Here is a 21,469-nt window from a genome sequence, read left to right on the forward strand (position 1 = left end):
TTATAAAAACAGCCATTTTGCATTTGAGATGTTAATGCTGTTTAGAGGCAGCGAGTCTTCAACACCAACATATGTGGCCACCTGCTGGACACACATGACACTATGGGGATTATTATCTGAATTATCATAATCCTAAACAGACAGAACATTCAAAGTAGATTACATTTTAAGGAGGCTGCTGTACTGCAGGGGTAGAGCAGTCAACCTTTGATCAAAAGATTGTAGGTTCAGTTCCCCGTGTGTCGAAGTGTACTTGGGCAAAACACTGAACTCCACATTGAGAAGTAGGAATGTGAATTGATTACTGAGACTGTGAGCTTTGAGCCTTAAAGTAAGGTAGAAGAGTACTATATATGGCATTTATGAATTAATATATTCATGACAGAATAGTGTCAAATAATCTAATAATTACAGTAATAAACATGGAGAAAGGGTTCCAGCTCCATTTTTGGAGATCTAAGGCTTCAATTGAGATTAACTGGTAAAAAAAATAACCCGTCTCAGATGGATTGAATAATATGAGAAATCATGTACCGTAGTCAGAAAATTCAAGTATTTAGTAACAGATTAAACATTTGGGCTTCTGTAGTTTTATATAACATTAAAGCTGCTATTCTCCAAAAACAATTTATAAATAAATTTTATCCAAATATTTGTCCAAAATACACATGTAATGTTATAAAAAGGTTCCAAGATAAAATGTTTTGCCTGCAAACATAAGACAGGACGAAATAAATTCCTGTGTGAGAGTTTATTATGAGACATTTCTTTCCATCTGGAAACAGTTGAGAAACTAATGGAACTGATTAAAAAAAAACTGATTCGATGGGAGATTCCTCAGAAACCTCAAACTCAGAAATGTGAGCAGTTTTCTCTCTTAAATAATCCGTTACATCTTAAATGAGCTTTACAGCAGAGCGGTGTTGTAAAATTTTATTTGGAGAAATCTGTACATGGAGGTTTCGGCCTTCAGTGTGTTCACATAAGCACGACAGGGACACAGACATGTAGCTCACTGAAGATCAAGGGAGGTGCAATTACTCAAAACTGGACAGGAAGTTAAGTACAATCTGCTTCAATTTAGCATCCGATTGCTCTGAAATCTTGCCGTCGGTCCTGAAAGAAAAAAATGGAAGAAAATCAAAATGGAATTATGCAACATATTTTTAAAAAGTGTTGATGGTTTTTTCCTTACTTGATTGCAGAAAGTAGGTCCTGGTGCTGACTGAGAATGTGCTGCAGGAAGGCCTTCTCAAACTTGGTGATCTTGCTGGGCTCCATCTTGTCCAGGTGACCTCTGACACCGGCATAGATTACTGCTACCTGCTCCTCGATGGCCATGGGACCTGGGGGAGACAGTGGGAAAGTAAAACACCGGCTTTGTATTTGTTTTTAAACTGAAGATTCAAGTCACGGATACTCACAGTACTGTCCCTGCTTCAGCAGTTCAGTGAGACGAACGCCCCTGTTAAGGAGCTGCTGGGTGGCAGCGTCTAAGTCAGAACCAAACTGAGCGAAAGCTGCCACCTCACGGTACTGAGCCAGCTCCAGTTTCATGGTACCGGCCACCTGTAAGGTAAAAAATATAAAGAATTAGAAATAAACACAATTATGTCTAATATGCTACTTAACAATAAAACAAACAAGGCTTGATTTGCCAAACTTGACTAAATCTGACCTCAGAAGAAAGCTTTGTATAAAAACAAAACTAGACCTGCTGGGAGTTTCCTAGTGGACTAAAATTCAGTCTCAGTACCTGTTTCATGGCTCTGGTCTGGGCAGCAGAACCCACCCTGGACACAGACAGACCCACATTGATAGCTGGGCGAATGCCCTTGTAGAACAGCTCAGTCTCCAAGAAGATCTGAAGGAGACAGCATGAGATGCCCCAATGAAACTCAGATGAATAAAAAGACTGTCTTCAACACCTTAATAATGAGACAGACCTGTCCGTCTGTGATGGAGATGACGTTGGTGGGGATGTAGGCAGACACATCACCAGCCTGAGTTTCAATAACAGGCAGGGCGGTGAGAGAACCACCTCCAAAGTTGTCGTTCATCTTGGCAGCTCTCTCCAGCAGACGGGAGTGCAGGTAGAACACATCGCCAGGGTAAGCCTCACGACCAGGAGGACGACGCAGCAGCAGGGACATCTGACGGTAGGCAACAGCCTGGAAAGAAAAAATACATATATTAGGCAATACCAAAAACATTCACTGATGTACAGGCTTTGATTGACAAGTTGAGCTTCAAAAGGTAAAGGCGTCACCTGTTTGGAAAGATCGTCATAGATGATCAAAGCGTGCTTTCCGTTGTCCCTGAAGTACTCTCCCATAGAGCAGCCAGAATACGGAGCCAGGTACTGCAGAGGAGCAGCATCGGAGGCAGTGGCAGAGACCACGATGGTGTACTTCATGGCATCCGTGTCAGTCAGCCTCTTCACCAGCTGAGCCACAGTGGACCTCTTCTGTCCAATGGCCACGTAGATACAGTACAGCTTCTTCTTCTCATCGGTTCCATCGTTGAAGCGCTTCTGGTTGATGATGGTATCGATGGCGATGGCGGTTTTGCTGCAAAGAAATTGAACAGAAAAAAAAGTTTTAAATGTAAATCTCACAGGACACAGACACACAAAAAACTGAGTAAATATTCGCACATCATTTCTAAAATATGTGTGTCCAGTGCTGAGCATTTCTCTTGGCTGCACATATTCTGAATGCTGAAAATACGTGGCCTAATATTCGCTGGGCCACTTGGCAATGTTCTGTTTAACCCTTAAAAATGTGGCCTTGAACCCACTTAAAATATGTGCAGGCAATGCAGCAATCCATGGTCGCACTTAAATTACGTGCAATAACATCAGCCAAAAAAAAAACCCCCAAAAACAACTATACAAAATTACCCAGTCTGCCTGTCTCCGATGATCAGCTCACGCTGGCCTCGACCGATGGGCACCAGACTGTCCACAGCCTTGATTCCAGTCTGCATGGGCTCCCTCACAGAGATACGAGGGATGATGCCAGGGGCCTTCAAACCCACACGCCTACGAATTTTGGAGCCCAAAGGACCCTAAGGAACGAGAGAGAGATCATTATGGATCATAACGACACACAGAAATCAAAGCCTTTGCCATTTCATCTTATGATGCAGGTGAATTTTTTTTTTTTTAACTAAACACAAAAAGACAAGCTAAGCAAAATATTGGCCTGAATTAAGACCGCCGGCACACATTGTTCATTATGAACCTGCTTAGATTCCCTCTTGGTGTGAAAATAAATTTCAACCAATAATGAAATAAAGCCTTAACTGACCTTTCCATCAATGGCATTTCCTAGAGCGTCCACCACACGTCCCAGCAGCTCTTCACCCACAGGAACATCCACAATGGCTCCAGTCCTCTTCACAATATCACCCTCCTTGATCAGCTTGTCGTTACCGAACACCACAACACCAACGTTGTCAGGCTCCAAGTTGAGAGACATGCCCTGGAGAATACACATAAATTAAACAATCACATTTTATCTAAACGTGAGTTTTTCCACAAACTTGGCAACAAATGTTGGACATACTTTCAGACCAGAGGAGAACTCAACCATCTCTTCAGCCTGGACATTTCTCAGTCCGTACACTCTGGCAATACCGTCTCCAATTGACAGCACACGCCCGGTCTCCTCAAGGTCAGCAGAGGTGTCTGCACCCAGGATCTTCTCCTCCAAGATTGATGACACCTCAGCTGTGCCTGTTGAAGTGCAAAACATGGCAAATTTACAGTAAGTCCATATTACAGACTTCCTTCTAGAATAACCAAAAGCGTTTAGCAACGCAACATTACAGTTCAATTTGTGCAACTTTGAAGATCATGATCAAGCACTGGTTTAACAATGTGACATTTAGTGACACTCTCATAAGATCAATTGATTGTGATGTTGTTGAACTTTTTGTTTTTTTGGTAATGTGCACACCAGCTTTGCTACAAAATACGTGCGTTTACAAAGAATTAGCCAGAGTATATCTAGCACTGTGAAGGACAAAGTTTCAATCAGCGGCCGGTACCAGTCTTCTGCAGCCATGGTCTATGTGTGTGGAGGTGGTTGACCCCAACGCAGGCGGCCGGGATCGTCTTGGACACCTAAATTGAGTGACAGGGAGACACGATAAAAGTGATTAAAACGAAAAAGCTGCCGTTTGAGTATTTAACTACAATATCCAATTAAAGCTGCGCAGCAGACGGAACAGACATGCGCTGTGGAGCTTCCTGACCTTCAAGCGTGCCTCAAAAGCCGCTAGCTCAAAGCTAGCATTAGCTTACTAGCTAACCTCGTCAACTGCGTGACGAAGACGGGTTTGCAAGGGCAATTACAATAGACACGTTTGAATGCAAATATTTTGCAATTGTGCGTTTAAACTAATAATATTTTAAACTATTTTCGCGTAAGCTGAGTTTATTCAATGCTAACACAAGCGCGGCCGTGGCCTGCGAGTTTACCATTACCCTTCACGCAAAAATTGTTGAATAAATATTTAAATCTTACGTCGGAATTTACGTGTTTGCTCTAAATTCTTTACTTAAAATACTTACAAATCCAGCCCTCCTAGGCAGGCTCCTGGCCAATGCAGCTGCAACTCTCACGGACAACATTTTCCCCCTGATTGTTAATGACCTGTCCTCCACTGAACGGCTCCGACCTGCCTGTGGCTGCCTGAAGGTAATGGCTGAATGAACACTTCTTCTATTTATTTGAGTTTGTGGGAAACAGCGCCCCCTATTGTTTTGGAGGAGATGCTGACTGATCTCTGTGACACTTCATCCCAAAAGAACCCTAAAAACATCGTCAAACAGAACATTTTGCCATTTCAATATTTCAAATATCTTCAATTAAGAAAAAAAATCAATTTAAACTGCATTTAAAGAAATAAAAAAGCAAGAAAACACTTGAGTTTAAAAGAAAATTAAAGGAATCTATCATTTAGTTAATTCAGTTTACTAAATGAACAATATGATTAATTTATAATGTGAAACAATCATACTAAGATGAAATAAAAACCCAACAATTAACTTTAGTATGTATTTTTACTAAGAAGATTTATGTTGATTCACAAATTAATAACGCTGATGTCCTGTTCAATATTATTTGAATAAAAAGGCAGAATATATTTTTTACACATTTTCTCATCCAAATTGTTTAGTTTCAAAAAACTTTTTTTTTTAAATATATAAAACTCGTGACTTTAACTGCCCATAATACAATTTTATAATAAAAAAACTAGTCAGAATACTTTTTTTCCGGAAAAAAAATAAAAATAAAAAGAAAAATGATGGTGAGGTTCATCTGGCTTGCAAGCTCCAGAAGTTTTTGTAACTGGTGATTACCTGGAGCAGGTGTTTAGCCAATAAGGTGCTTCAATGGCAGGTTGATTGGAAAACGTGTGACACCGGCCCTCAAAGCCTGGATTCGGACAAGTTTGGCATCTTTCAACAAGTTGGCATAAAGAGAATGTCTGCATTCCTCAAAAGAAAAAAAGCAGTAGATGCAGAACTGTTTGGTTCCAGTTAATAGAAATTAATTTGACCTGACCAAGTGAACACTGTAAATATCTGTGAAAAACACAGCCTCAAACGACTCTGATCACTATTTATAGCAGGCATAAGGAGAGCAAGCAAGGAGATGTTGTGTTAGTGTTTTGGATTCACGCTTTATGTATTCCTGAAGTGTTTGTTTTAAAGTGAATGGAACTATGTTCCCTATTGTGCTATTTTCTGGAGTTGATTTGCTTCCACTTGGCAGAGTAACGCAGGTGTTAGGATCTGCCCATCCGACTTGGAAGTGAAAGTTTGATAGATACAATAAATTCATGACACTCTGCAATACAAAACAATGAAAACATTGATTAATTAGTAAAATAATTGTGTGATCTAAATCTGAAATAATTTGATTGTTTTTTATAAATACCAACACAAATATCAGTTCATTTATTAAATTTCGACATTAACCAGGTAATAATACATTTAAGTAATTGATGATACAATTTGTTGTTAATAAAGGGTGTATTTATATGTATTTCTTAAGTTTAAAGCCTTTATAGACATCAAGACTGTTTTAAAAATTGGACAAAGTGAATTTTCAGTTGTTTTGAGAGTAAAGTACAAATTTCAAAATTTTGACACAAAAACTTTTTGATTATTTTCCTATTAAAAATATTTCACTCAATCAATTTTTAAAAATTGTATCTAAAAAATAAATGGAAAAAACTGGATGACATCCTGGCTTCACTGCGTGCACCTTTAGTGATACAAATGGAGAAAAGCAATTTGATATTTGAGCCAAGGCTCAGCCAGGTTGTCTGCAGAGACAGGTTCTGGCAGAGCATCGGCAGACTTTATGCCAAAGGAAAGGTGGGATGTCTGCAGACTCAGACCTTGGTGTATGGAAGCGATTCTGTAGCATAATTAAAAATAAAAGTCAAAACCAGAAATGCTTTTGCATTTTCAAAATGAAGCTGCATTTTTTGACTCAAAATTAAAATGAAAAAGCAATCCGCCAAAATGCTCTTTCATTTTCTTCCTCAACACTGCTTATTCCGTCACTTAATTTAAATGATATGAAAATGGTATTTGATATTTCATTTTTAAAAGGTTCTCTGGTAAATGTGTCGAAAAATTCATTTAGAAATGTCTAATATGACAATTAAAATGGATTAACAGAAATGCTTTTTCATTTTCAAAATGTAACTGAACCAAATGACTAAAAATAAAAATAAAAAACAATACTTCAAAATTCTTTTTCATTTTCTACTTAAAAACCGCTTATACTGTGTCATAATTAAAACGAAAATGCAAAAAGGGTATGGCATTTTCATTTTAACATCCACTCTGCGAAAACTGTCGCATATCTCGATTCAACGTAGCATTTCCAGAGGGGAAGCGGGGCGATGACGTCAGTGCCATCTCCGTGTGTCTGGCTGGCATCCGAAAGGCTCCGACAGTCTAGTGTTAGCGGCAGGGGAGATGGCTTTGTGACAGTTTTGCACCCCTGGTGATTGTACACAGTTTATCGGGACTACGTAGCAGCATTTCCATGAGTTGTGGGTGGGGATGTTTGTGCAGAGCAAGACTTCTCCCCCTTCACTTTCCTGATGCTGAGAGCTCTCTGTTTACACACTCTCTTGATTACAGCCCCTCACATTACCGGTGCAACATAAATATTGGAGCCATCCAGCTGTACAGTCCGGACGAGGAAAATAAAGACGTATATGGATTTATTTGTCTGCAAGTGGATGCATCAAAACAGAGCACCCAGCATATTTATTTTTAAACATATACAATCATTTTTAAATACCTTTTTTTTTTTCGTTTTTTCAGCTGCTCCTGATCCGTAACAATTTGAATAAAGAAATACTCAAAAATGCAACTTTGAGCTTTATCTTTTTCTTTACATGTGTCCACCAACCTCTGAAAAATGCCACACAAACATGTAAAAACACAATTTTCATCAACTTTTTTCAAAACTGATACAGGACAACAGAGAATCACACTAAAACACAAAAATGAAACTTAAAAAAAAAAGGAAGCATTAAATAACACACACAGTATGTGTATCTGGTTGTCCTTTACAACAATAAGATGGACTGGTGCGCCAACTTAGATGCTCTGTTTAGCAGTGCCCTTCATCTACTGTGGAGGCTGAGATCCAAAGGTTTGTGGAAGACCATCCTCAGGAAGAGTTTTGACTGGTGGCCTCCATGGTCCTCTGTGCTGCAATATGTGTGGGTTGGTGTAAAGAGAAGGAAATAGAGTTGATGAGCTGGTCCCCTTGGACTCCAATGAGGAGGTGGCAGACAGAGAGCATGGATAACATCTCCCCATGGAGGCCCTGAGGAGGTGTTTCTGCAACAGTTAGAGACATTTCTGATTGGAATTATTATTGTTTGTTTATTTTTACCTTAATTTTAAAATGATACATTATCTTAAAAATAATAATGATTAATCTTTTTTGGCCATCTTTTTTTTTTTAAGTTCTTCTTCAAAACATTTTAATGAATTAACTCTATTACTCCACTCAGATTCATCCATTGTCTCTGTTTTACACAAATTGTATTGATTAATTCTCTTTATTCAGTGCCCTTTGAGTTATCTGATTCCTAAAATTAACCACCAAAAAAATCGTGTTTTCTAAGCAATTTTCCAAAATTATTACAAATGAATTTATGACTTTGTTTAAAATTCAACCCTATAATATGATATATAATAACGTTTTTTTGCCACTACAGACAAAAGAATTTTCCAATTAAGAATTTTAAATATCTATCTATCTATCTATCTATCTATCTATCTATCTATCTATCTATCTATCTATCTATCTATCTATCTATCTATCTATCTATCTATCTATCTATCTATCTATCTATCTATCTATCTATCTATCTATCTATCTATCTATCTATCTATCTATCTATCTATCTATCTATCTATCTATCTTTATGATTATAAAACTAAAACATATTAAAACCGATTAAATTCTTGGATTCTTCAAAATTTTCCCTTGTACAATGTGACTTATTGTAAACATATGAATCTTTATAAATGATTCTGCACTGATTCAACCCTGTAACAGTGCTTTTTGTTACAGGGTTGAAAGTTATGGGTTGGAGAGATTTTAAGTAGCCACATTAGCTAGAATATGGAGCATCACATGGCATATAAGGAAATAGTGAAATCAGTATATTTCTCCAAGACAGTATTCATTTTCTTTCCTTTAACAGTTATTTAAGGAAATCATTTTCGCATGTAACAGAGCTGAAAGGCTGACTGTCAATCTGACAATAGAATAAATTAAACAGAAAAGAGAAAGTATGCAAACGCATAACTACAGTGTCAGTGGGTAAAATATTTAGTGTTGTCAAATCCTGGGTCCTTGAGAAACTGGACTAAGCCATTATCAATAACAGGGGGAGGATTAAAAGCGTCCTGAACAAAACGGTGGAATTAAAAAAAATAAGTATTTTTCTCACTTAGCATGTAGGTAACAATCGAAAGACAAAGGATTATATTACAAAAAAATAAATAAAAATAAAAACATGCAGTTACTGTAATTAAATGAAAAAGTAGCTTTGCTCATTTGGCTGATCTATCAGTAACCCCTAAAATGTTTCTTGATCTTTTCATTCCTTGTTTTTAAGTGCATGTTTTGGTTTTATTTTAATATGAGAATATATTAGGTAAACTTAAACGGATAGAATTTTGATTAGGAAGATTTTAAATTAGTCTTTATTATTTTTATTTTGTACCACTACTTAATTCCGAGTTTCCTTTAGTGAAAGGAGGGGGGAAATATATTTTATGTTAATTTTAACAATAAAACAGTATTATTATTTTTTTAACTCTGTCCTGTACACCGACTGACCAAAAATACTCTGTTCTTAAATCACTGCTGACTTTTAGTGTCATCAAAATAATGTGGTTTAGGTTGTAAATGGACGCTAGAATAATCGCCTGGGCCGGACTGGTTAACCTTGAGACACCTCAAACCGCATGGTGCAGAAATGCAACATCGCCCTCTTTTGTTTCGGACAACAAATGACATGTCTGCCTCTGTCAGCGACAAGCAGGCGATGCAGACGGTCGTTGGGTTTGCCTGTAGTATCAGCCAGCCACCAACAACCAGCCGCCTGAATGTAGATCCGCATGGGCTTTTACTTCTTCATCTTTTTTAAATAACCCGGCGGAAAATTAAAGTAAGGATCCAAGGATGGTGTTAGTGCATGTCGGATACCTGGTTCTCCCCGTATTCGGCTCAGTAAGAAATAGAGGTACAGTATTTACATTTTAATACCGATCAGAGACATTTGCCCTGTTTATCTTAATATTCACTGCAGCTGTCGGCTAGCTAGCACGAGCTTCTCTTGTTAGCTCCTGTTAGCTAGCTTAAAATTAAGGTCCAAATTTTTTCGCGAAATTGCTCGATTTGTCCTACAACTAGAAAACAAAAATGTGGAAATGCGAACGAAATTGGCCAATCGTGTCGTAGTGTGGATTTTTACGTTGTACATTTAAAGATTGTACCGCTGCTACACTGAGCTATGTGGCTCGTTGTCCTAGGCTATATCCTGGAACGGAAACATCTCTCACAAAGGCTTTCACATGCTCAGACCTTGTGGTCCTAAATTCCTATGATATTTCTCAAAAATACCCACCACTTCATGTTCATTTATATTGTATTAAGTTCGTTTTTGGAAACAATTGGTTTAAAGTTTAAATGTATTATTTGCAATGTTAGGTTCGTTCGAAACGATCGGTGGATTTGCTCTGATACCACACCGCGAAATAGACGTAGCCTTCTCAGCCAGTCAGTTTATCTGTGGCTGGATGATGTCATTTGAAGATCATCCGCCGCTGCCAGCGCTCGCAGATTTCTACACCGCGCTTTGACAAGTCAGTTTGACACTTTGCTGGCCGATAAATGGCCAGATTGATTGGAAAATGTAGCAATCCGACGCGTCAATCTGTTGACTTTACACATTCACAAAGCAGTTGCTTGAAGCTGCAGAATTACTTAAATATCCGGTGACAGCTTGATATAGCTCCAGTGCATCATTAATTTCACAACAGTGGCATCAGTGATTTCATTGTGCTTTTATTTCTGTTCTTATTTCCCTGTTTCATAGTATGGAGGCTGGCTCTACATTCTGCATTTATCAGATCTTTGTCGTCCCCCCATTGTGTAGCTAATGATCATCTGCTGCTGTGTGGTGTGGCGTGGCCTCTGCCTGTTCTCTGCATTTAGCTGTATTGTGAATCCCTTCTTCATTTCCTCTTTCCATCAGAAGACGACATTGGTATTAAAAAGCACCCCTTCCCAAGATGTATTCAGCCATAATATTTCATGTTAAGCAGACTAAACTATAGCTAACAACTAGAACACAGCACTTTTTGTTGTCTTTTTTTCTGTCAAATTGCTGTAGCACTAAGTAAACATTTTAGCTCCTTTCTAGGTATCAGTTGAATGTCATTGTGTACCTCCCATCCAGTCTTGATAGACAACATGCTGTAAATTCCTGTAAAGTGGATACATTTTGCATGATCTAGAAAAAAACTGCACTGCATTGATTGATTGAACACCAGAATTTGGCTCATCTTCCTTATTTTCACACAAGGTGCAATGCACCCCCCCAAAGTGACCTCTGATTGGGGGGAGGGGGGGGTGTGAATTAATAAAGCATGCTAATTGAACTCCTTGCATGCCATTTTACTGCAAAAACTTTTTTTTCCCATAAAATTCGGGGTCATGCAAATGGCTTAAAGTAGCCCCAAGGTACGCTGCACCTGCTCACAGCAACCTGCCATATCTGTCTCCCATTTTTGTGCAATCCTTTTGTTCCTGTTGCAAATTTCAAGCTTTGAACCGCACTGAATCGTTGGGGCCGTTTGCCCTGTATGTGGAAATTCAACTTAAAACGATAAAAATTAGCGGTGACAAAACCTCCCCCCCCCAAACTATTTCACTGGTTGTTCATTAACTCTCAGTTTACTTCACTAACATGAGACCAAAATGCTATCCATTTCACAGGGATGCTTATTTTCCTGCACTGCTAAAGAGATCCTCTATTAGAAATAACGTCTTTATTGTTTGGTTGTGGTCTCTCTTTACCTTTTGTTCTGGTAATAGTACTTTCAATGCATGGTCACATTTATGATTCATAATTTTTTGTTTATGTTTTTTCTACATTGAATAGTGAAAATCCAATGTAATCTTTCTGTAGTAAAGATGTACCCTTGCTGTACTGAAATCATGTGCTGTAGCCAACACGTCTGCTCATTGGATGCTGCTTTTGTTCTTTTTAACCCTATATGGAGCATGGAGGGCCTTGCCTTCAGTCTATGTTGTTTATTTTTGTTGCATGGATTTATACTATTATTACAAACAAAGAAAAAAGGACACACAAATTCCACATATACTAATAATTTTTTCAATAAAGAATCTAGTGTTTTTCCTAACCTTCAGTGTGCTTCTTGCTGATTTCCATTTATTGTCCTTCCTCTCCCTTGTCCCTCCCCCCACCCACCCACCCACCCACCTCCTCTCCTGCTATGACAAAGATAGACGATTTCCATGCTTCCTCCATCCCAGGGCCTGAATGAGTCTATCTGCTGTCATTCACGGTGATCATTTTTCACTGAGTCGCTTGAGAACGCAGTGTGTTACCCTGGAGTCTAGACGCCAGCCTTTGACCCACAGTAGGGAGTTCATCTTTTGTCTGCGCGGCTTTTCTGACGAGCTATCGAGCTGGAAAATGTTTTTTTTTGTCTGTTTATAAAGACTACTGCTACTCTTCTGCCTGTTTTGCATTGCAAACAGGGATTTTATTATCCATATTTTTTAAAAAAAAGTTCACAAAAGCATCTTTAAAAAAAAATCACAATTTTAATTTTTAAGTCACAAAATTTTGATTTAGAAACAATCTATCTGTTTTAGAATGAAAGCAAAATGTGCAAACTCTCATGTCTTAGAGTACAACACAAAGTAGCTTTTCAGTTTTGAGTCACGGCAGCAGTGGGTTCTCTACTGTAACCAAATAGCTGTGGTCAGAGTCAGGAAAAAAAAAATAAAAAAATCCTTCCAGCTATTTCCTCTACACGCTTCCAAGTGCGCACACAGCAGAAGAAAAGTACATTCTTACCAGCTGTGTTTTACGCTCGAGCCTCGTATAATGTTAGGGGGATTCCAGACAGATGTAGTTATAATGGACAGAACAGATTATTGCAAAGCGCGCTGACTTCCTGTCAGAAGCAGAATTTATAATTACAGATGAAGACCTTACAGGCAGAGTTCCCCTGCTGTGGGTAAGAAGACCAGGAGTTGATCAAGATGTCGGGAAATTCTGTTCAGGAACAAAAAACAAAAACAAGAAAAGCTTGCAAATTTTGTGTCCCGCACCAAAAATGGTAATCATATTCATGGTACTCGTGGTAACCATCATTCTTCCACCCCTACAGAAGTTTTTTTCACCCTAGGTAAGAGGTAGGGCTTCATTAACATGCTGCATTGCACACAGTGACACCACATTTCACCCACAATTAATTCCAGCTCATACTTTGCCCTCACGCTCCTGATAAGTTCTCCTTCTCTTCCGCAGGATCCCATTTTAACCGGCAACAGCAACAACAGCAGCACAGCCATGCTACCTCTTGCCGGCACTTCCAGCTAGGTCCTCAGGCCCCACTGCCCATGGACTTCCCCATGTCCCACCCAGGGCAGCCACAGTCAGGCATGAACCCCCACCTGGCCCCACCTGGCCACCAGCATATCTCTTCACTTCATCCGCCCCTCAACCCCCTGCCTTCACCTCAGTTCCAGGATATCCCCACCCCTCCCTTCCTACCTCAGGCATTACACCAGCAATACCTCCTCCAGCAGCAGATCTTGGAGGCCCAGCATCGGCACATCCTGCCACCGTCCAGGTATCTACACGGGTTAGGCAGAGGAAACGGGGGGGTCTGCAGACGAACAACCATGTGACTCAATAACTCGTTTTTTTCCAGGATGTTTTCAAATACATGGGTTTTTGTCTTAGTAGACGCACCCCAGAGAGAGTCCCCCACCAACCCCACAGACTACGGCCAGGATACGAGTTTGCGCCCCCGCTCCACGTCCCTCAGCCTGTGGTGCAGCAGCCCCGATACCTGGCTGAGGGCACTGACTGGTAGGCAGGACTGCTCCGTCATAAATGCATTAAAAAAAACTGGACTGCAGTAGAAAGTTATTTAAGTTCAAGACCACATTTATTTATTTAAATGTCACAGTTTGAGATGTGATGCACATTTACGCTGCTACGTGTTTTTAAAAATAAAATTCAATCACGCAAAAACATTTCAAAGATCACAACAACAGTTAATGGATTTTTGAGGTTTGTTTGAGGAGACGTCAATGTTCGCATACTAATAAAAGTTTTATGATTAGTACGGCGCATATGAAGTATCGCTTTATGCCAAACAACTTTCAGATGACATGATGGACATCATTTCATCTGATCAGCGATACCTGATAGCAACTACAGTACTTTTTCTGGTTGGCAGATGTTATTCACAAGTATTTACTGTACGTGAGACCAAACACTAAACCTGATGGAAATTCATGTTGGCCACGCGAGATGCACATTGCTGCATTGCTGCATGTATTCTATGTGAGTCCAAATGTAAATGTTGTTGTTGGTCGCAGGTATTAAGTTTACCCTAACCAGAACCCTTCCTCCAGGTCCATGCGACCAAGAAGAAATTCAGCAACATTCCGACTTTTTTCAGTCTCTACTTGTGTTTTCATTTCATTTTTTGATTTCTGGAAATTAGTTTTGCTGTCTGAAACGTTTCATTTTTATTTCACCTCACTTTTTTTGGAATAGTGCTTTGATTTCTAAAATTTAACATCGTTTTTATTTGTTTGGATTTTTTAATTGTTGTTGTGATCTTTAATGATTTTCTTATTTGCTGTGAGTGATTTGTTGGTGGGATTTGGCTTTCAGGGCCACCGTACTAAAAGAGTGTTTCACTAAATCTGCATATTCTTGGTTTGTCATGTGGCAAAATAACCAACTTAGTTTCCTTTAAATGTGCTGTTTAAAATGACAAAAACGGTTTTGGAAACATAAACAGCATTTTTCACTGTCGAATTTGATCTGTCTTTCCCATTGACTGTATATGAGAACTGGAATGTGTGTGAATGTGACGTCACCCAAAGAAAATGGCTTCCAGCTCCGAACAAATGAAGTTAATTCAGACACCATTGAATCCTTGATCATTTAAAAAGTTGCAGTACAGAAAATAAATATCATGGCATTTTTTTAGGATTAACAAGAGAAGTATCAGAGCAAGAAAGGTTACTCTGACAAATACAATGACTGAGTAACAGCTGTTTATTTCTCTATAGAAGTCTTCTTTGTGTACTTCCTGTTTAAAACATGAGGATGGAGGGGCCACTCAGTCCAGTTTTCTTATACAGTCACTGGTTTTGTAGAAATGTACTTAATAACTGGTAAAACACAAAATTGAGTCCTACAATAATTGTCTCCATCCCTGTTCAGGGATCTGAGTGTTGATGCTGGGCTGGCTCCACATCAGTATCATATCCACCCACTGCCGCAGCACTATCAGCACTACTTGACCTCCCCCAGGATGCACCACTTCCCCAGAAACAATGCCTCAACGCAAGTGGTGAGTCTGCACCTTCTGTCATATTTGACCTCCCTGTTGGTGTCTGACATTTGCGTTGAAACCTGGCAACATAGGTGACCCGTCACCCTGCCGCTGTGTTTGATTTGTGCCGCAGAGCTGACTCCACCTTTTTATTTTTTATTTTTAACTGTCTTTTCCTAGGTTGTCCATGAGATCAGAAACTACCCCTACCCCCAGTTGCATTTGCTGGCACTGCAGAGTCTCAACCCCTCCCGCCACGCATCTGCTGTGAGGGAAAGCTACGAGGTGGGTGTAGCTGCGTCCTCCCTCTCTACAGCAGATACAGAGGTCTGCACTCATTTGTCGTTTTCTCTGTGACCAATGCTCTGGACAGCCTCGAGTGTGTGACTGATTTTCCCCTTTTCAATTATCCTGGGTTCCAGAGGCTTCAGACGAGTCCAGCTGTCTTTAATCCCACATTTGTTTACATCTGAATTAAGGATCCACTAAGAATCAGTGTAGCTACATCATATATTTTAATTGAATGTCCTGTGTTTTGTTGTGAGAAAAGAAGACAAAAGGACTTTCCTTTAAACGATACGGCTTCCCCCCCCCCACAGGAGCTCCTGCAGCTGGAGGACAGGCTGGGCAGCGTAAACCGCGGAGCAATTCAATCCACCATAGAGAGATTCACTTTTCCACACAAGTATAAAAAGGTAAGTGTGAAATGTGTTTACCTGCCAGTCGGGGAGGGATGTCGTTTGATGTCTTCCGGTACTCAGGAAAGACATATGCTGAGGGAAAAATGACAGGAGGGAGGAGTGGGAGTGCAGGAAAAAGGTCAGGATGCTTGCAGAAGTTCAAAGGTCAATCTAATTTCACTCTGCAGATTAATGAAACCAAACTGCAGCATTCACACTTCAGGGAGAGGGATGACTCATCCTGCTGTCTGCAGATATGAACGTGCTATGAATTAAAAAATAAACAGCAATACTCAATATGACCCAAATCCTCCAGGAAGACTGGAGAAAAATATTTGTTTTTTTTTTCTGGAGAACTCGATAAGGTGACTTGCCCCCCCCCCTCCTCTTTTTAATCCAGCCTGGGCTGACTCTGAACCACCCGTGGCATAAACACAGCATTCTTCAAAAATGAGAGTCTTTTTTTTGTGTGTGTTTATCTCTGCAGAGAATACCCCAGGACCTGAAGATGTGCCTGGATGACGAGGAGCTGGATACTGATGAAAAATGCACCATTTGTCTTTCAATGCTGGAAGATGGAGAGGACGTCAGGTAGTTCTTTACTTTTTTTGCCGTTCCTGGAGATGGACGATGTTTAGGGATGTGCTTCACCTTAAATGAACTGTTGTGGCCTTCAGGCTTTTAAAGGGAAATTTCGATTTTCTATTTGAACTTCTCCTCCCCTTTTTTCAAATTATCCTACACTTTTGGATTAAATGAATTGTAAAATTTGGACCTTGTTGACATTTGAAATACTTCTCAAAATGGGAAAAAATCACTTTAATGAGCATTGTAATTAAAACCCCCACCAAACTTCAAATCAGGATTTTAGGAATACAAAAATTTACCGCGAGGCTTCATTCTGTTTTTATGGACCTCGCCTGTGGATCAGCCTCTCAGGGAGCTTCAGGCTCATGACCGACCTTTAATCTGGCTTTTAGTTGAAATTTTGAAAGATATTTGAATAATTTATATCTGTACTTTTTAAATTAATGTCTTATTCATTATCAATTGATCTTGTGACTATGTATTTTTATCTTTTTACTATTATTTCTTTGATTATTTATATCCGCTTTCACCTTTTATGTATTTTCCTCTTCCCTGAGGCAGATCCTCCACACAGTGGCCGACCCTTCTCTGGAACGGGGTCGTTGCGGTGGGACCCCCCCCCCCTTTGATCTGATTATTTTGATTGGGGTATCCCATGGTGACGTTCTCTGTGATCATGACTGGGTCGGTCACTGGAGTGGACAGAAACCCAGAATATAATTTACTCACATTAGCATCAAAGCCAGGTTTCCACTTCGGTTTCTATTTCTATTTCTATTTATACTTTGAGTTTTATTTACGTGTCATTTTATGTTTCATTATGTAGGGTAATGGGGGGTTGGTATATTTGTGTTTTTAACTGTTTTAAGCCTGTAAAACAGGCATGTTCAAAGTCCGGCTTGTGGGCCAAATGTGCCCCCCCCCTTAAGTTTCTAGCGGCCTGTAGGCTTCTGTCGTAGAATCAATAATATGAAGACTTTCTAAAACCAGTGCATGATTTCTAGATTGCATGCAATTAACTAAAATCTGATACTAACTGTACCCACACCAACAAAATCTGCGCACTTCTGTGACACTTTCTAGTCCATTTCTAAAATATCGACAGTAAAGAGAACAAACAGATTTGGTTCTGTGTACGTCTGAATAATATAACTATTATTATTTTCTTTTTCACAATTTTACAGTGAGCATTTAATGGTGAATAATATGTATTTGAACCCAGACTTAATACTGTCAAATCTTTATTTTATTTTTCAAATTCACAGTCATTTAAAAAAAAATTATTAAGAGATATTTCTGTTCTATGTGGAAGATATTCCTTTGCAAAAAAAAGTTTATTAAATAGTTGATTTGCATTGAATTTCACAATAAGGGTTCACCCCTGCTGTCAAGAACTTTGTGTTACTGCTGTATTAAAAGTGCTTTATTAATAAAGTTTGATTTAATTTGATCCTGTTAAGCAATAGCTTCAAAATACCTTTTTAATTCATTCATAACATGTGTTGGTTTTTTAAACCGTTAACAACTCAGTCTGGAACACCTTCAGAGTGGATCAACAGAAACAGAATTGAAGTATTTTTCATTTAACTCGTGCCACACAATTCAAAGGTTTAAAAATAAAAGTCCTTCAAAGGATTTTCTTCAGCATCATTTACTAAAAACTACTGCTAGAAGGCTTTAAATGAGCATTTTACAAACTGTGTTTTTGTTATCAGTCATGTAGCAAAGTGACAGCGATTGTTTTTTCCTTTCAAAAGATATAAAGAAACAGGAGTAGCTGATGAAGAGTTTGGTTTTTGTCAGGCTGGGTGACTCATTTTTAATTAGAGGGAACAATAAGACACACGCTTTGTTCATGTAAACATCCATAGACAACACAATGAGCTCTCATCGACGCAGTTGAAATCAGATCAGTTGTATTGTGCAATTTGATCTGAGGAGGTCACTGGAGATGCGTTCTGGTGTGAAATGTGAACCTCAGCCAGACAGCTGGATCTGCTCCAGAACAGGTCTGGGTACTCAGTGGGATGGGCACCATTAATCAAATGCGCCTTCAAGATTTCATGTCTGTTAACTGGATGAAGCTGAGCCGAGTGCGGACAGTCGTGCCAAACCCCCCCGGTCTAGCATAACGTTACAGTATTCTATGGCAGCCAAAGGCAACACTTGACCCACATTCTGACTGTTAATCTACGAGCATACCCGGTATGTGATGTGTGTTCAAGAACACGCTAAAAGGGCATAATGGTGTTCACACTGGACTCTCGTTACCCAATACTACAACATGTACTCACAGTTGGAAGAGGCTTGGTGCGAAATGTGCAAATCTCACAAATGATGCTCCAGGCTCTTTCTCGATGAAAGCTTTGCTGTCATTTACTTCTGGCCGGGCACAAACCGCAATTATTAGTTTCTCCATCAAGATCAATTTTCAAACGGTTGGCACATTTGTTTTGAAGCTACGTCACCACCAAACCCGAATCCCTGATTGGTCAAAGTTCATTTGGTTGAACTTTGGTTTAACGCTTTCTTAAAAACTTGTGTAGCGACGGGCAGAAACTGAGTTTTGAACACGGAAGTTCGAAACGCGCATATACGCGTGTTTGCATTGACTTTTTTTATTTCAAGTGGTGGCTTGAAGGCAGGTTTCTGAGCCCGGTGTGAATGTAGCATCCCACAAACTCTGTCAAGCTTTCTGTTGCTTAATTCCATGCATGATGGAAGATACATGATTCCACACATCATGGTCCTGATGTTGCCAAACAAACACATACAAATTTGTATCAAACCTCAGTTAAGTATTCATTTGAAAAAAAGAGCTTGGATTAAACTAGATTGACTAATAAATGGTCCATCATGTAGTGCTGAGATACATTATACTGGCAAACCAAAATATCCACATCCCATAAAAACAAAACAAAATCCAAACGATCTCAGTCTGCTCCTTTCAAAGCATTTTTTAATGCATTTTAGCACTCCTGAAGCCATCCTGATAACCTGAGACAAATCTTCTCAAACAATCACTCCGATCATCTTTTTAAAAGCATTCCCAGTGGTCTTTTAATTATGATCATGCTATATTTCACCTAAAATAAAAACCTGTCGTTTTCTAGGACATAGTTTCTGCGGAACTGCAGGATTTCATTAGAAATTCAACTCTTGAGTTGTGGACAGAACTGTTGATGCATTGCAAGCCCACCCCCACTTCCCCTCACTGTTGCTGAGAGTTTGGAGCATGGAGCTTGAGGCCTGCTCATTGCATTTTCTACGGAACAAATACGCTTTTTCTAGAACTGCATTTTTTCAATCTGCTCCTGATTTTCACAACGATTTGAATAAAGAAATACTCAGCAATACAATTTTGAGCCTTATTTTTTACGTATGTCCTTGATAATCAGAAAAATGACCAAAAATGTGGAAAAAACACAATTTTCATTAGAGTGGGTCTTTAATCACAAATATGGCTGTTTGATGTTTTTTTTGTGGTGTATTAAATGTCAAAAAGTGGCATGTTCTTATTATCATGTGTGCATTTTTAGTTATTTTATGGAAAATCCTCAATTCCACTGTAAAATCTGAGCCACTAACCTCCGCTCTGTTCTTGTTTTCTCCCCCTCTAGGAGATTACCCTGCATGCACCTCTTTCACCAGGCGTGCGTTGACCAGTGGTTGGCCACCAGCAGGAAGTGCCCCATCTGCAGAGTGGACATTGAGACCCAGCTGACCCCCGACAGCTGATAGCCCCCCCGACGTCAGTTCCCGCGGCTTCGGATCTGGTCTCGTTAATTCTCCCATCGCCTCCCTCCGGGGTGTGGGTAGGGGGGGGAGGAGGAGCTCTGCCAAACACCTCTCTTCCCCTCTGCATCGCTCAAAGAGTCTGCCTTCTGAGACGGCTGTGACGGGGTGGCGCGGGGGGGAAATCAACAAAGCACACTCGCCTACAACGCAACGAGGGGAGACGGGGGGGGGGGGGGGGAGGGTGTTGATGCACAGTCGAAGGGACTTTGCTGAATGTAAAAGGTAGGAGCAGATAGGCAGATGTGCTGAGGCTTCACCATTCTACACCCCTGTGCACACGTTTCCATCACAAGACAACCTCCCCTGCTCAGTGCAGTATTCTAATACCACTACATCCTTTACCCCCCACGCCCCTCCCAGCCAGTGAAAATCCTTCGAGCTGTTCTCTGCCTAAAGCCCTCAGCACATCTGTACAGAACATAATAGCATGAGGTTGTATGACGTGAACTCTTGTAGCTGAACGCTTGCGGTGTAATGGAGTTTAGTACTGAATAAGTATTTACAGAGTATCAGTGTTGTGTAGCAAGCAAAAGCCTTTTGAGAAATATGTTCGTGAAGACTGACGCCTTCGGAGAGCTTTAGAGGACTCCGTGTGTTCAAAGCAAAAAGAGAAACAGCTCGCCGTGTACAAAAGGCCAAAAAAAACCCACAAAAAACGAAAAAACGCTCCCTCTTTCTTGTCTAACGTGAATTTGGACTTACAGTGAGTAGATGCCATTGGCGTTGATGCTTAACCCTCTAACTGCAGGCATGGCTTTCAGTGATGTGTGTAGTGTTGTAGTCGGGCCTCCATAACCTAGAAGCAGAGGCCTCAGATGTGCATGCTGTATGGCAGGCTTGGGCTGTGTCGTAAATGTAGTGGAGCAGTAGAAACGGGGATTGTGTCTGTGCATGTGACCTGTTTGTTATGATCCTGATGATCATGCTCATTCATAGAGGAGGACAGGAATGCTCCTTAAGACCCCCCCCACTCGTCCCTCGTAGACCAACGTTGCCCTTTGACACTGATCTCAGACCAGCGTAGCATTTTCCCCGGCGGGTGGGATTTAAGGAGCTGCTGTCGGTTCCGTGTCTAAAGGCAACTCCATCTCTGTGGCCTTGCTCATGGCGTGACCATGAGAGGCTGGCATGGGGCTTGAGGAGGCAGTGCCTGAGTCTTGCCATCAGAGTGACATTTTTATTACCAGAACCTTATTGCCTATCGAACAAGCACATTTCT

General features: G+C 40.1%; 2 protein-coding genes across 4 annotated transcripts; one reads left to right on the plus strand and one right to left on the minus strand.

Annotated features, from left to right (window-relative positions):
• Positions 1-736: 736 nt before the first annotated feature.
• LOC101160076 (ATP synthase subunit alpha, mitochondrial) lies at positions 737-4,734 on the minus strand. The gene is made up of 11 exons (XM_004072206.4): positions 4,580-4,734; positions 4,054-4,129; positions 3,570-3,739; positions 3,312-3,485; positions 2,903-3,069; positions 2,270-2,570; positions 1,947-2,171; positions 1,757-1,864; positions 1,425-1,569; positions 1,196-1,346; positions 737-1,116 (listed from the first exon to the last, which is right to left on the minus strand). Exons 1-11 carry the CDS (start codon positions 4,637-4,639, stop codon positions 1,038-1,040), a joined length of 1,656 nt encoding a protein of 551 aa, XP_004072254.1. The 5' UTR covers positions 4,640-4,734; the 3' UTR covers positions 737-1,037.
• Positions 4,735-9,515: 4,781 nt separating this feature from the next.
• On the plus strand, positions 9,516-20,402 carry LOC101161644 (E3 ubiquitin-protein ligase RNF165-like). Of its 3 annotated transcripts, XM_023958321.1 has the most exons (9): positions 9,521-9,807; positions 10,663-12,157; positions 13,132-13,456; positions 13,570-13,698; positions 15,073-15,202; positions 15,365-15,469; positions 15,784-15,879; positions 16,352-16,455; positions 20,073-20,402. In XM_023958321.1, the coding sequence occupies exons 2-9, from the start codon at positions 12,133-12,135 to the stop codon at positions 20,188-20,190; spliced, it is 1,032 nt and encodes a 343-aa protein (XP_023814089.1). In that variant the 5' UTR covers positions 9,521-9,807; positions 10,663-12,132; the 3' UTR covers positions 20,191-20,402. The 3 variants fall into 3 exon arrangements, with proteins under 3 accessions (XP_011477253.2, XP_023814088.1, XP_023814089.1); XM_011478951.3 differs by lacking the exon at positions 10,663-12,157 and having other exon boundaries at positions 9,516-9,807; positions 13,573-13,698; XM_023958320.1 differs by lacking the exon at positions 10,663-12,157 and having other exon boundaries at positions 9,517-9,807.
• Positions 20,403-21,469: the final 1,067 nt, after the last annotated feature.

The sequence above is a fragment of the Oryzias latipes genome, chromosome 9 (genome assembly GCF_002234675.1).
Source record: "Oryzias latipes chromosome 9, ASM223467v1".
Lineage (NCBI taxonomy): Eukaryota > Metazoa > Chordata > Actinopteri > Beloniformes > Adrianichthyidae > Oryzias > Oryzias latipes.